This window comes from Cornus florida, unplaced genomic scaffold (assembly GCF_030987335.1).
Source record: "Cornus florida cultivar Cherokee Brave unplaced genomic scaffold, ASM3098733v1 CherokeeBrave_3.0.0_Hap2_Chr02, whole genome shotgun sequence".
Lineage (NCBI taxonomy): Eukaryota > Viridiplantae > Streptophyta > Magnoliopsida > Cornales > Cornaceae > Cornus > Cornus florida.
In genome coordinates, this window is record NW_026775572.1 from 9,226 (window position 1) to 25,493 (window position 16,268).

Below are 16,268 nucleotides of genomic sequence, written 5' to 3' on the forward strand. Positions count from 1 at the left end.
TAAAAGGCCATTATGACTCCTCAAACATAAGTGATGTCTACTCCTGTCAGAGTGCTGATATTCCTTAGAACTATACTAGGGAGGGGTCTGTTGAGTACATCAGTTGGGTTATGGTATGGCTTGCTTAGATGGCTTAGCCAACGTGCATGGGCACGTGTTACACCACTTCAAGATGGTTGCACAAGAGGGGAGCATCCAAACTACCGAAGCGCAAACAAGTGTGCAGCAGCGCGCGCGCGGACGTCAAGCCTGGTGCATGCGGGAACATGCAGCGGCACACGTGTGGGTGTCCAGGCAGGCGTACGGCCGCGCGCGCACGAGCGTTCAAGCTCGGCGTACGCAGATGGGCACCAGCGTGCGCGCCGGCGTGCAACAGCATGCTTATGGGCATATATCCGGGCGTGCATGGCTTGGCATGCCGTACACTCAGAGACATTTATATGTAGGTTCAGACTTGTAAGTTTAACTCAAGATGACTCGTTGACCATAGCTAAGGCCATGGCACCCACATATTACTTTATGGGTAGCAGATGTGTTTATAAGGGAATGATCCAATCAAGAAGAGACATAGGGGAACAGTTGAGATATGCTGTGTGACTTATGTTCAGTTGTTCATATATGTCTTGTAGCTTATACTCGGTTATATGATAGGTTATGCAAATATGTTGTATTGCTTATAGTAGTTACTGGGCAGTTCCTAGCAGTTGGAGTTGTCCAACTGAGTATGTCAAACACAGATAAACAGTTGAGGGAAGAAACTGCTAGACTGAGTGGGATGAGATTGATTGGGTCAGTTGAATAAAAGGTTGGGCATGTTAACCTTAACTGTGTATATCTATATGCAGATACATACAACTAGTTATGGCAGTTTTATAGAAGGCCTATATATTGGGATGCAAGGGGTTTGGTTTAGGTAGAGAGGGAAACACAGGGTGTGTATTCATAGCCTTGGTTCCTTGTACGAGTTTGGTGTCCTTTATAATATGTTTAATATGAGCAAAGGTTGGGGTTTGTCCCTGTTAACTGTGTGTGCCTTCTTTATATTTTGGTATTGTGTGTGTTGTGTTGTGTGTTGGCTGAGACTTGATGGCCCTAAGTGTCATTACAGAGGCAAAAATTCTTGGTATGAATTGACCCTGTAACAGTAAGGGTGGTGTTTGGTAGGGTTGATTTGGAGGGATAGGGAGAGAAAAGAAAAGAGAGGATAGTATGAGAGTGTGTTTAGGTGGCTGAAGTAGAGAGAAAAGAGAGGATAGGGAGAGATAGAGAGGGATAGTTATCCCTCCCTATCCCTTATATGTTTTCTCTTCTAAATTGAGAAGATAGGGAGAGAAATGATAGTGGAGTAAGTTATAAATTTTTAATACCCAAAATACCCTTCACAATCCACATACAGAAAAGTAATTCCATTTATATCCCAATTATATAATTACTAGGGCAACAACCGATAGGATGTATAGCAAGCATTTTCCATTCATGGGCATAAACATTTTACTAATTATCCATTTAAATCAGATCAAGATCCAATTGGATGTATAGCAAGCATTTTCCCATGTATAGATATTTGAGAATTGCGCCATGACCTTTATGAATTTACCCACTTCAGCAATTCATCTTCTATAATCTGGATCACTTCTATCCTTAGGACAACCACAGCTTCCATTCTTATAACCCTGGGTCAATAACTGCACTAAAAAGAGTGTTTTTTATAGCCACCTCAGTTCCAATATTAACCTTTATAACATCTGCTTTTAGATTATCTAACTTAGTTAAGTGTTGGTTCCTTAGTCTTCTAACTGGAATCTACCGCAACCTATTGGACTACAAAAAAAGTTGGCAATAACCGCCCGTGTACGAGAAGCTATGCATCTACTTTCAATTTGAAAAGAAAAAAGAAAAAGGTGTAGGGTGATGACCAGCATAAAGGGTAGGACAGTAATTTGGTCACTATCCTTTATTTTCTTTTATCTCCTCTATCTTATCCAAACAAGAATAACTATCATTTCTTTTCTTTTCTCCCCTATCTATCCAAACACGAATAGAATTTATTACTATCCTTTCTTTTCTTTTCTTTTCTCTCCTAACTAATACTATCATTTCTTTTCTTTTCTCCCATATTTATCCAAACACACCCTAAGGCTTCGTTTAGATACACATGAGAGAAAATGAATGAAAGGATTATAAAAGAAAAGAAAAGAAAATAAAATAAAGGAAATGATAGATATAATAATATTCACGTTTGGATGGATAGGAGAGAAAAGAAATAAATGGGTAATATTCTTGTTTGGATGGATAGAAAAAAAAAAAAAAAAAAAAAAAAAAAAAAAAAAAAAAAAAAAAGGAAAGAATAATTTACCATTTTACCCTTCTCTCAACCAAGCTTGCCCTTTCTCTCAAGGTTGCTTTTGTAATTTGTTCCATTTCTTTCCAAATCCTTCCAAATCTTGTCAACTTTGGAGGGATTCCAAATGAGGGATTTGAAGGGATTGTTATCCCTCCAAATCTCTTCAAATCCTTTCTTTTCTCTCCTATTCCTCTCATCCAAACACACTCATCACTATCCTTCCCTTTCTTTTTGTTGGACCAGGAGGGGGGTGAATTGGTCAAAAACTTTTTCTCAATTTGAACTCAATAACAATCAAAACAAGTAAGCAATAAGAAAATAATAGAATTTACAAGGAAACTCTCTCAATTAGGGAAAACCTTGGTTCTTGGCCAATGCCAAATCAATCATCCACTAGCTGTAAAACAAAATACATCATAGCAGATGTAAAACAATAAACACAAGTCAATTATCAAGCCTTACAAAATACATCATAGCAGATATAAAACAATAAACACAAGTCCTTCCTACAATTGAAATAGGGCAGACAACACAGAATAACAATTTACCCTTTTAAAACATCAATCTGCAGCACTTAAGGTTTGAGGGGTAAAATAGGAAATTCCTCTCGAGATTCATTTAATAGCATCATGCTTAGTCTTCATTCACTGTGGTACTTATGTTCATACCATATAAACACCGAAGTATAGCATGAGAGAAGTATGCAGAACCAAGACAACCCTTGTTTTAACCAAAAACACAGTTTAGGCCTTAAGGTTGAAAATTGAAAATTGCAGCAAACCAATATTCTGTAACAAGATCAACTTCAATAGTCTACATTCATCAAAATACACTTGCTAGCAGACTAAAATCTCATATTATAGCAAGGCATAATCAATCAGTGCTTGAATCCAAGAAAAACTCAGTAAATTAAGCAAAACAGGTGAGCTCACTGTCCAAATTTGATTTCAACATGTTTTCAACAAAACTTTGTACTGAGCAAGTGTAAATAGTTGAATTATACCTGTGACGACCTTCAGACTAGACCACAGCACCTTAGAACTCAGATTCACTGCTTAGTTCAGCCCTTGCAGCAGCAATACAACAACAGCAGCATCTCCTCAGTTAATACACAAACAAGGCTTTAATCAGTGAGGTTTTATAGCATGAATCATCATAAAATCACTCAGAAAACAAGCTTATTCAATACTCTTGAGACATTATTGACTGCAGCTCAAAAACTCATTCTCTCAAAGGGCTTGAAACCCTAAACTCACTATAATAGCATATATATAGCAATGCTGAATGCACAAGGTTTCATACACCCAATAATTACACCTGTCAACTTCAGGCAATGATTGATAGTGCATAATTCAAATGTTTTCAGAGGAAAGAACCAATTACAGCAAGACAACTCAGCAATTTTGTCACTTTGCACACCTGAAATCATACATACACAATGTACAGCTGTCCATTTGCATTTTCCTCCAGACTTAGCCTCCAAGAAATTAAATATTCTTGCATATACCAGCTCTCTAGGACCACTGAAATGTGTCACACTCTTGAGCAAAGCTGGAAAAGACCATAATGCCCTTAAACCATATTTAACTCTTCTCAGCACTGTGACAAACCTGAAACTGTATTCTTCACAATGCAGGTCCAATTAAACCAATCCAGTGCAATGCAACTACCTGAGCATACGCATATATATTGAATACAACTAAGAAATGACAATGTTACCCCTGAAACCACCTGTAGTAACTTTTCATGAGTTGAGACCTCACTTATCAAAGTAGATAAATAGGTTTTTGACAAATAAGACCTTTGAACCTACTGATAAATAGGTTTTTGACATTAATGAGGCAAACAATACCTAGGGAACCTTAGAACCAACACTTTTCTCTCCAAATCCCTCTAAAGTAGTGTTTGGCTAATTTTTTAAAAGAGCTTTTAAGTCTTAGAAGAGCGTTTTGGAGAAGCTGGGTACCCCCAACTTTTCTTAAATGCTCTTTTTTTAAGACACGGGAAGCTGTTAAAAGGTTTCATGAAACTTTCAAAATACCAAGCGTGCCTTCCATATTTGTGAACACAGAATAAAATATTCTACCTATATCCCTATATATGTAAAAAAAAAACCTAATCGCATCACAGATTGTCTCTTTTATCTGGTTCACAATTTCACATAGCAGCAGGTTCCTCCTCTTTTTTTTTCTCATCCTCAAGATTTCAAAGCTAGGTACTCCATATTTTTTCCATTGGACAAATAACTCCTAAATACACTCCATATTTTTTCCATTGGACAAATAACTCCTAAATACAATATTATTTTAAGTTTTATCATGAATCAGATTTGTTAGATTTTAACAAACGATGAGTGAGAACAATATATATATATATATATATATATATATATATATATATTGCTATTGTTATTGCTATTGTTATTGCTATTGCAATTTATATTTCAATTCATTCTTGATTTTTGTTTTTTATTTTCCCTTTTTCTCATATACATTACCATCATATGTTTTTGCCTTCAATTTTATTTTCTCTTAGCTTTGCGAAGCTGTGGGTATATATAGGTAATATATGTGTATATTTTATATGATTTACTTAATGATAGTTACGAAAATAAACTCCATGAGTTAGGTTAATGACTCTTTCAACTTGCATAACCACAGTCAACCAAAAAATACGAAGAATAAAGAAATCTTTTCGTCTTTAGCTTTTTTTCTCACATCGAAATTGAATTAGGAAATACTTTCCATCTTTAACTTTTTTTTCACATCAAAATAAACATGTATATAATGGCGTCCTCAGAATCTTTCTATGGCAACCACGATGTACTAACCAAAAAAAAAAATCCTTCCATTTTTAGCTTCTTCCTTTTTTCACCTCAAAATTGAATTGAAAAATAGGTGAACTTATATGTAAAGCGTTGTATTTAAAAAAAAAAAAAATTCCTTTCATATATCAATTTCTCAAAGCACAATAGAAGAAAGAATTTATAAAATGAGTTACATATATTATGTTAAATAAACCGAAAAAAAGAAAAATAATTAACTATATGAATGACTTCCTTATAGTGAAATTAATAATAAAAAAATGTAGAAGAATGTTATTTAGATTATTTTATAGACAACAACAACGTAAAAGAAATAATTTTTAAATCATTTTCATGTGTAACATATTTTGTTCTTTCATGAATGATATGTTTGTTAATATCATAGTTTTGGTTAAGAGTTGTTGGAATGGTCATTGTTTGGAACCTTATTTCATCTAAGGGCAAATTAGTTATATTAGTAGTAGAAGAGCTTTAGTAAACATTTTGCCAAACAGACAAAAAAAAGTTCTTCTAACATTAAAATCTCTTCTAAAATGCAATTCATAAACACTATCAAATAAGTTAAATAAAAGTGATAGCTTCTACTTCTCTTTTTCTTCTGTGTAAAAGTATAAGTAAAAATTATGCCAAACGAGCACTAAATCCCTCAATCCAAACGAAGCCAAAGGGATTTGCATCAAATTTTCAGCCTTATTGATGCATTGTAATTATTTTTATTTATTCAATCAAATGAAAAAACCAACTTTTAAAATAATCATTTTGTTAATTTTGGGATTTATTAGCTAGGGGTACGTGATAATCATAGGACACTCAAGTCAAAATGTCAAAACAAGCCTTTCCTGATGGTGCCTTTGGGGAAAAAGAATAATTAGGGTTTTTATAAGTAGAAAAAATAAGCATGAGCGGCATTGGAAGAACAAGGGCAGAGCATTTGGTAACAAGTAGCCGACTGGCCGTTCTGATCTCTCATTTCTCTTATAGTCAACTGCGGCCTTCGATGGCTTCTGAGAAAGTGGCTGCCTTAGCAGCCGTTCCCTCTGATTCTCCTACAGTGTAATATCTCTTGACCCATGTTCTTTGTTGTTCTCTTTCCCCTCTCAGTTCTCATATAAGATTTGTTTGAATTTTTTTAATTTTTATTTTTGCTGGCTCTCTCTTTCGATCATTACTAAATCTTAAATTTATTACCTGATCACCCAACTATTATACGGCATTAATCTTTTCCAGTATCATTTCCAGATTGTCTGAGTGCTTGATTTTGACGCGGGATGTGCATATGGCCCTTCAGAACATATGTTTTATTAATTTTTAATATGTTATGATTTGGCATAAAAGGATTAGGAGGGATTACCTTCTTTTACTTTCAAGTTTTCATTGTTTACTATCTAAAATAAATTATTAATTAGGCATAGATGTAGCGAATTACCTGAATAGATTTGACTGTGTTTATAATGTTCAACGATTACCTGAATAGATTTGACTGTGTTTATAATGTTCAACGTTTAATCCAAGTATCCTTAAAAAGTTCATAAAATCTGAAGACCAAAGAACTAATGTTCTCAAACTTTTCGTCTTCGTTATTCAAGTGGTCATCATGCCCATCAATATCTTCTTCTTTGTGTATTGCATGATGCGCATCCTATAATGTGCCATAGTATGATGTTGTGCTTATTATTTTTTTTTTGTATAAAAGGCCAATCCTTGTCATAGTGATCATATTGTATATTTAGTAGTATAGGAAATATGCTTTTCAAAACAAGCATAGATATCTTCGAATATCATTAGACTTCACAATGAAACAAATGGTGAACAGTTTTGATAGTGTTCTATTGTTAGTCAAGGCTTGTGAAGTTAAACCATTGGTGGATATGTTGTTTTGTTTCATAGACCCCTACCTTGGGTCAGCCCTCATGTTATCAAAAGAATGACTTTGAGACCCTTCAACCCTTATTATAACACCAGAAAACCTGATTCTAGTACTACTTGCCCCAAACTTAAACAGTAGTTGCTAATTAGACAACTTGGTTTTACACGAAAGCATGTAGATAAGCATGAAGTGAGTGCTCCAATATATTGGGAAGTGGGAGGTGGGAGGTAAGAAGTATGTATGAAGTATTAGAACAAACCTATGTGATGAAATATATAGGGACTCATTTATTATCTAGAAATTAGTAAAGAATTAACTAACTTAGTAGCTAATAATTTTTTTGATAAGAAGTTAGTAGCTAATAATTAAAAGGTAATTGCATTACAAAAGGCCGTTAGGAAGTATTTTCAAGGGCTAAAGATTGTGGACGTGATGTAAGTCCTCTATTGCAAGTTTTCTTGGTAGCCTCTTCTATAGGCATGACTTCCAATAATTGTGCAGTAAACTTTCTAAAAAGCAGAGTGTTGTGATCTATGCTACATGGACTCATAAAAGTAGGTGAAGTATTTGTCTCACACTTTTGGCTGAACATGCACCTAAAAAAACATGTTAAAATATTCAACTTTATTATTCTTACTTCAAAATGAGTTAAATGCCTATATTGAACACCATGTTACATAAATACATTATTTTATTCTAAAATAAAATAAATAATATGAACAATTAGTAATGTTTATGCGTCTTTCAGTTTGGGGATTTGACACGTTTGACATGTGGATGCATTTTCACATGCCACACATACCCAAGTCCATGTAACCGCTTGTAATTAATGGAAGCATTGTGCTTTAGTTCCTTCAGGCAAGAAGCAGGGTGACATATATTAACTATTACTTTGGGCATCATATTGATTGCTGAGAATAGATAGATTAGTTTGGTAATGTTTATAAACCTTTAGAATTAAACAAGTATTGGTTACTAGTTTTTGAACTTCCAACTCTGATTTCAAGTTTGTCTTTTATATTTTTTATTTGGGTTCTTCTTTTTACTTAGTGTACCTACGCAAATTTATAATTTGCTAGATGCATCAAGCATTAATATCTTATCTTGTAAAATCCATGAACTTTCTTTCGTCTTAAGTAAATATTCCAAGTTCTCAACTGAATTGAATTAATGAATGATGTGTCGCATAAATATTTATTAAATTTCCTTTCATATTGCCACCCAAACTTGAGCTGTATCTCTTGCCACGTCATAGGCTTACATGTAGGGTTCAGGTCTCAGTTTGATACATGTGCATGTGTTATGCTCGTTAAAGATAGAAATTATATGCCGATAACTTTGCTAGGATTGTTAGGCATAGAGAAACATCCGTTAGCATATATGATACTTGGATGTTGTCTTTGAGACACTCGAAAGTCATAAAAACTATTTCTTTCAAGGAAGAGAAAAGGATGATTAAGGAAGAGAAATTGAATCCCAAAATGTTTAATTATTTACGAATAAGATGTTTAAAGAAACAAATGAAATTTAGTAGACAATACTAATTTAATGTAGAATTAGACGGTCAAAATTATTGAAAGCCTTGGGGAATCAAAAGAAAGATTACCATTATCAAAGGAAACTTTGTGGTGGAATGAGGATGTCCAAAGCATTGTAAAAACAAATTGGAGTGTCATAAAATTTGGCAAAAAACTAGAATCAAAGACCTTTGAGAAATAAAAACATGTAAAGAAAAAAGTTAAAAGAGTGGTGAGAGATTTAAGTATATAGCATATGTTGACATTTGTTCTAAATGAGGTACAAAAGATGCTAAGTTTACAAAGAGAAAAAGTAGATTTTAACAATATTAAGGGCATCAAAAGTGAGTATCCAAAGGTCTTAGTGAAAGGTGGAAAACTTAATTTTAGAAACTGTTAAAAAAGGCATATAAGAAACATTAGCTTGGAAAAGCATGGCAATTCTAGGGAAATTAAAGAAAACAGTTTTTCCCGCGAGTCTAGTACATACGAGGGAAAAAAATACGTTGAGATAAAATTAGGGCTGATGACATTCCTATTGAGACTTGAAAGCGTTTAAATAATGATGGCTTCACTTGGCTAACAAAATTGTTCGATATGATAATAATAACTAGAAAAAGGCTAATTTGTGGCCTAAAAGTATTCTAGTACCTATATAGGAAGTATTAAAAAATGTTCAGATTATCGAAGTATTCAATTAATGAGTCATTCAATCAATTTAGATTTATGTTGGGAGGTTAACGACGGAAACTATATATTCACTGAGGAGATTGATCGAATTATATAAAGTGAAACTGAAATATCTACATAGGTTTCTTGCAGATTTGGAGAAAGCCCATGATATGATTCATGGAGATAATATGGCGGGGTTTTAGATGATAAAAGGAGTTACTAATATATGATGAAACAATGACATCAACTATAGGAGAAAGAAGTGAATTTCCAATTACATAGGTTCACAATTAACTTGCATCTTTTTATCTTGATGGTGTCATCTTGATGAATGAAACTAGTGAAAGGATAAGTGCTACACTTGAGGTTCAAAGAAAACTAAAGAATTAACAGGGTTTAAGATAAGTAAGACTAAAATTAAAATATGTGGAATGCAACTTTAGTAAAACTAGAAATATAAGTAGGGATGCAGTGAGGCTGCCTAGGCTCAATTATGTATAGAGTGACGAAATTGTGGCGATATTAATCGTAAAACTTAAGCAAGATGGTTGTAACATAGACGTGCTTCTGGTATCTTCTCTGATTAGTGTATACCTCCAATATTGAAAGGTAAAATTTTCAAAACAACTATTAAGCCAGCCATGCCTTGCGAGACAATATGTTTGGTGGCTAAAAGAATATATATTTCATAAAGTAAGTGTGTCAGAAATGTGAATGTTGAGATGGATGTGTGGCAGACACACACAAAAAAAGAAAAAGAAAAAGAAAAAAAGATTCATGTAATTCAAATGCCAATAGCTGCACCTATTAGGAGAAGTAGCATGGTCTTTGTTAAGGGTAATGCTAGGGAAAAGAGCATTACCAAAAGGTCCAAAAGTAACATGGATTGAAATAGTTAGGAAAGATTTTGCATGTCGTTACTAGGATTACTTCTCTTATGCTTTAAATTGCAAGGGAAGATGTTGGAGCTGGAAATTTCAATTTAAATATTTTCATTAGGAGGTTCATACAATTTATCTATCTATCTTTCTTTTTAATTTTTATTTTTGTATAATGTGCAGATTTGACAAAATCATTAACAAAGAAATACCATCTAATGTTGTTTACGAGGATGATAAGGTAATGTTGTGTTATTTGCCCTATTTGATACATTTTTATTGGTAGAGATGTTTTCTATTTGATGTATTGTGCTTTGTGAAACTAGTCCTAGGTTTCCTTGTGCATAAAAGCTTCCTTGGAGAACAATATTATTCTATAATTCATTATAGACATATCAAATTGTTAGGGGCGTGAAACTTTCAGGCATAGGAATCTTAATTATCTCGAAATTCTTATGAGAACTTTGCTGCTGCTTTCTTACTTTGGATGAAAAGTATGTATGACATGGTATTTAGTAGGAAAAACTTGAAGACAGGTGGCTTCAGATTACTCTTATACATTACAAGCTAGACCATAAAATTTCCTTTGCTTTGACATCGGAATTTGCTGTAAGTTGAGTCTGTTTACTAAAAATTAACTTAATTTTGGTTATCAATGCTCTGAAATAACCTAGCATGCAATACACCCTCTTTATTCAAGCAAATTCTTGTGCTTGAATTAGGTCTTGCTTAATAAAACAGGGTTATAAACATATTAGTAATTCTCAAATTTCATTTTGTTTTAGGATAACAATAGCATTGGTAACTGTCTTCTTGTGTGTTCTAGATATTGGGTGACTTCATGTTGCTTTCTTCACTTTTGTGGTAATGTTTGTCAACAATATATCTAATTGACTAAATTATAGGTTTTAAAGTGATCAACATGCTCTAGCCTATGTTTTCTCTTTTGGTGTTGTTTTTCTTGGCAGGTTCTTGCCTTTAGGGACATAGCTCCCCAAGCTCCTACACATATTGTGATAATTCCCAAAGTTAAGGATGGCTTGACTGGTCTATCTAAGGTATTTCTCAATAGCTTGTTTTCTTATGCCTTTTTTTAGAATGACTTGATAACTTTGGAGCTTTTATGGAGGAAATGAAACGAGAGCCCACAAATTGCCTTTTGTCCCGACTCCCAAGTTTCAATTTTGAATATGATGTTATTTATTAATTCCCACCCCGCCCTGCTCGTTTTAACTTTGATTATCTACTAGGTCATGTCAACAAGGCTTCAAATTCAGAGAAGTTCACCCAAATTAACTAATTTTCTTTGAGTTGGTAATCTAAGCCAGAGAGTTCTATGAAGCAAACTGTATCGAAATTGGTAAAAATAACAATATAGCTGGGGTTATAAGAGTAATCAACGGTGAAGAGATACCAAAAAGTGAGCTTCGTTACCTAGACTCAATTAATTATTCATGTAGAGGAGGAGAGTGGAAATGTTCCTTGTATAGTTAAACATGACAGCTCAATGGAAGATAATTAAAACATGACTGTTAAATGGAAGAGTGTTTCTAGCATATAATGCAATCAACATATTGTTCTAAAATTAAAGTTAAATTTAATCAATTGTTACTATTATGACACAAAATGTTGGATTACTAAAAAATATGTTTGTAAAATGAGGGTGGGAAATGTGTGAAAATTGAGATGGAAGTATGGTAAGACGATAAAGAACTATAAAGGACAATTGAAAACGAATACATTCGTCTAGCCGCCCACGTGGCATACATTGGAAATATTAAAGAAAATTGATGCACCAAAGATTAGTAATTGCACCATGAGGAAGAGTGGAGTGATCAAATTGAGGGTAATATAGGGGAAGATCAATGTTAACATGGTTGAAAGAAGTCAAAGATATGATATAGTGTGGCTTAATTGGTAATGTCTGAGATTTATAACTCGTTTAGCATACCTTTTCTTTTTGCTTTTAGATAGTATAAGAAGAGAAACAGAAGCTATTAGCAAAATCATTTCAAGATGACAAAACGGAAATTTGGCAAAATATTCATCCAAGCATAAGCTCTGTTGCAATTCTATTCCAGATGGCTCCCACCTTACTATCGTTTACTGTCAACTTAATATCAGGCTCCTCAATGTCTCTCAGTTTCTTCTTGTTATTCAAATTCTAAGTCACTAATAACCCAACACCCCCCAAAAAACCCCACCCCCTTCTTATAAAATTGTGGAGAGCCATTGAAGCGGTAGCAATGCCTAGTTGGTTATTATACTCAAAGTTAGATATGTTGGAATATTCTCCCTCTAGCCTTACATACACAAAAATTCACTCTATAACAGTTAGCAAGAAGGATGGTGCATGATAATCTTTTTTGAGAATCTCTATGTTGACTATCATGAATTTATCAAATTTCCAGCCCTCTTTGTTCAAATTTGTTTAATTTCTATTTCCACCTCTCACTTTTTTAATTGCAAGATCAATCTAAATCTTGTGTATCCTTGAATCCATAATGCTATTGTTTTACTTTTTCCTCTCTCTCAATTGTCATCTAATATACAATAATAGAAGCTACACTTTTAATAAACAATTTGCATTAACTAATTCAAACTGCAAAGAAAGCAAAAAAGAGACCCAAAGTTTTAAAAAACCCTAAAGAGAAAAAGAAAGAAAAGGTAAGATAAGGAAACCACAAAAATTTTCAGGAATATTTTGTTCACAACGTCTACAATTTTTGGGGGCACAACATTTAACCATGCACCCTGCACAATTTGCCAACACTTGGGAGGACTTCATAAGTTCTTCAGCACAACTTCAAACTGACCAACCAATTAAGCCTATAGAACTAATATAAGGACAAAAAAAAAGGGTGTAAGCTAAGGGAAAGCCAAACAAGAGCATATCAGTAAAACAAAGTAGAGAAGAATTCAAATTTATAAACTACAACAGCAAATCACCAGCAAACCACTAAGAGAACAAGAAAAAGACGACATTACAAAGGATGCCATAAATATCTTCAATGAACAATATGACAATAGCACCAAAGAGCTAAACCTACTGATATCCATTCCATTTTGCATTGTTCAGATACAGAAAAAGCTACAGCCTCCTGATATCTTGAATTCTCAATACCTAATTACAACCTCCTATGGTGAACTTCCCATTACTCAAATACAGAAAAAGTTACAACCTCCTTCATTTGCCCCATGATTCATTAAAATAAATCTAAAGAACTCGGCGTAATCTAAAGTGATTTGACCTTGATCATATGACCACTCTTTAACATCTGATTAGACTTCTTTCACATTCCTTTCTTTCAAGCAATAAATCTTTTTCAACTCATAAATCTTTTTCAACTCATAAATCTTTTATTAACTCTATATACTGCTAAAGAATCTCAAATTCTTGACTTTGTAGTTGTTTTAAGTCACTCAGATGTGGTTGGCATTCAAAGGACAACCAAAGAATGGACAAATTCTATTATTTATAACAACTTTGATATGATACATTGTTGCCAATTAAAAACCACATGTTACAATAAAATGGATTATAACAAGGAAAAATATAACTTCAATAATCCAACAATTCAGCCCAGTGGTTTGCAATGAACAGAAGACCAAACGCTAGATTTGAAGCAGAATAATTGTATCAACAAAATTTTGGGAAAAATTTTCTGTTAACTATATAACCAATTATACAAGGTTTTGTAGAAGAGAAGGGATAATAATATCACCACCTCGAAAAACCCTAATATCAAAACAGAAGATTGTAACCCAAATTGCTAGAAATGTGCGTGAAACATAGTGCAAGAAAGAGGTTGACTTTACCGGAGTGAGAAGTCAACGAGACAATAGCGAGATGACAACAATCGCAGGTGAGGACCACGAACAAGGTGCTACTGCGGTGTTTTAAAAAATGGATTTTTGGAAGTTACGTCAGAGTGCCCAGCAGCTTTGCTTGTTTTTGTCAGTCCACTGGCTTTGGCTGTTATCTGGCTCTGAAAGCTAAAAGCAGCTTTTCAGAAGCCATTCCAAACATGGTTAAACACGATTCAAGTTTCCTACCCTAAATAGTTAAACACAACTTTGTGGAGTTGAATTTTTTATTTTCCCTTTTACTTTATTATTATTATTTTTTTTTTGTGTCGTTTGCTTTTGTTGCCAATTTATTATTATTATTTTTTGAATGGCAAAGCAAACACACAACCCCACTACATTTTGTCCCCATCTGGGATCGAACACTCAACCTCCCCTCCCCATCTAAGGCTTAGCCTATTGGTCTTTTACTGCTAATTTTTATTGTCTAATGGATGAACTGTTTTATTTTTTTTATTCATATGTTTAATTACAAACATAATTAGTCTTGCCTACTACTTGTAGAATGATTCAATGCATTGTTGTTATTGACTATGTAGGATAGTTGTCAACAACATTTTTTTTTTTTTAAAAAAAAAAAAAAATGGGAATTAGAAATAAGCTAACTCTTTGCTTCCCAGGCCGAGGAGAAGCATTGTGAGATTCTTGGATACCTTCTTTATACTGCCAAACTCATTGCTAAGCAGGAAGGCCTTGAAGATGGGTTCAGACTTGTGATCAATGATGGTCCAAATGGATGTTCGTATTCTTTCTACATTTTCTCCAACACCTTAAGTCATATATGTATAAAATTAATTGTTTTCCCAGTCATTTTGATGTGAAAATGTTTTTGACAGGTCAATCTGTTTATCACCTTCATATTCACCTCCTTGGGGGAAGACAAATGAACTGGCCCCCCGGCTAAGATGAACTAGTGGACTTCAAAACCTGAGACTCGAGAGGTTTTGCTTGGTGATCGACACTTAATGCATCTTCTTATAGCTGTCTCTTCTATATGGTATGCTTATTAAGACAACATTGATGTCATTGTAATAAAAGATTTTTTAAAGTGAACGAGATCTTGCATAGTGCAACAACATACGTCCTAGTGTGGAATAATGATAAACTTGTTTGTGGTCACTAGCCGCTACGTCATGGGTTGTGATGTTGATTGTTTGGACCCATTGCCTGCCAATATTATTACGGGGGGTGGTGCAATCTGATCGACGACTTTACTGTTAGATTTTTTTTTAATGACCATTTTACCCCTATGGTGGAAAAAATGGGTAGGCCGAATTAGACCTGTGGATGGTTCGAATCCATGGTTTTTGGATATTATGAGAAGAATAGTGAAGTCAGATTTTCAATTTGGCATCGTGATTTTCGTATGTGCAAAATTACCATTGTCACTATGCTCGGTTTTGATCCCAAGTGTACATCGGTCGATGCCTATAGTGAATTTTGAGCTTTTCTGACCCTTTGATTGTGTCGGTGAAGTCAGATCTTCAATTAGACGGTCCAATTTTGAGAAATTGCAAAATTATTATTATACCATTGTTCCCAATTTGGGGATCCTAAGGTGGGATTGGAGCTTCTCTCAACTCCCAAGTGCTATGGTGGTGTAAGATTGGTAGTTATTAGTTCTTATTATTTTTGTATTTATTGTTATTACTACTATTATTGAATTTATTATTTTTGTTATAATTATTACTACCATTATATCTATCAATTTTGATTGATGATTAACTATCCAAAGCCAGTTTGGGCTGTTGGACTTATGTCCGAGCGAGGACCATCAACTTTGTCAAATTTTTATGATTAGATCAACTTTATGAATTAATTTGGGTGTTCTGAACACAGTGCCATATTTTCCTATTATGACCATTATCCCCCTATGGTGGAAAAAATGGATCCCTAGCCCGAATTAGTCTTGTGAATGGGTCAAATTCGACTTCGGCTTCTCCTTCATAAAAGACTTTTTTGAAAAGTAGACTTGATGCTTTTTGGACATTCAGAGAAGAATGGTGAGGTCAGATTTCTGGTATCACATCCGGATGTTCTAGGTGCAAAATTATCATGCCACTATGCTCAGTTTTGATCCCCAATGTAGATAGCTCGATGCCTATAGTGAATTTTGAGCCTCACGAATCTCTTGTGCGGATTGGCGAAGTCAGATCTTTGATCGGTTCAATTTTGAGACAAGGAATAATTAATTACAATTGTGCCACTGTCCTATTTCGGTATTGTAAGGTGGGTTTTGGGTCTCTTTGAACTCCCAAGAGCAATGGTCGGATTTATGATCCAATGACCCGATCGTAAG

The 16,268-nt window shown here is 34.1% G+C and overlaps 1 protein-coding gene across 1 annotated transcript; it reads left to right on the forward strand.

The window, feature by feature from the left end:
• Positions 1 to 6,030: 6,030 nt before the first annotated feature.
• LOC132289758 (14 kDa zinc-binding protein) lies at positions 6,031 to 15,088 on the forward strand. Its single transcript, XM_059790002.1, has 5 exons — positions 6,031 to 6,221; positions 10,286 to 10,343; positions 11,071 to 11,160; positions 14,590 to 14,707; positions 14,806 to 15,088. Exons 1-5 carry the CDS (start codon positions 6,067 to 6,069, stop codon positions 14,871 to 14,873), a joined length of 489 nt encoding a protein of 162 aa, XP_059645985.1. The 5' UTR covers positions 6,031 to 6,066; the 3' UTR covers positions 14,874 to 15,088.
• The last annotated feature ends 1,180 nt before the right edge of the window (positions 15,089 to 16,268 follow it).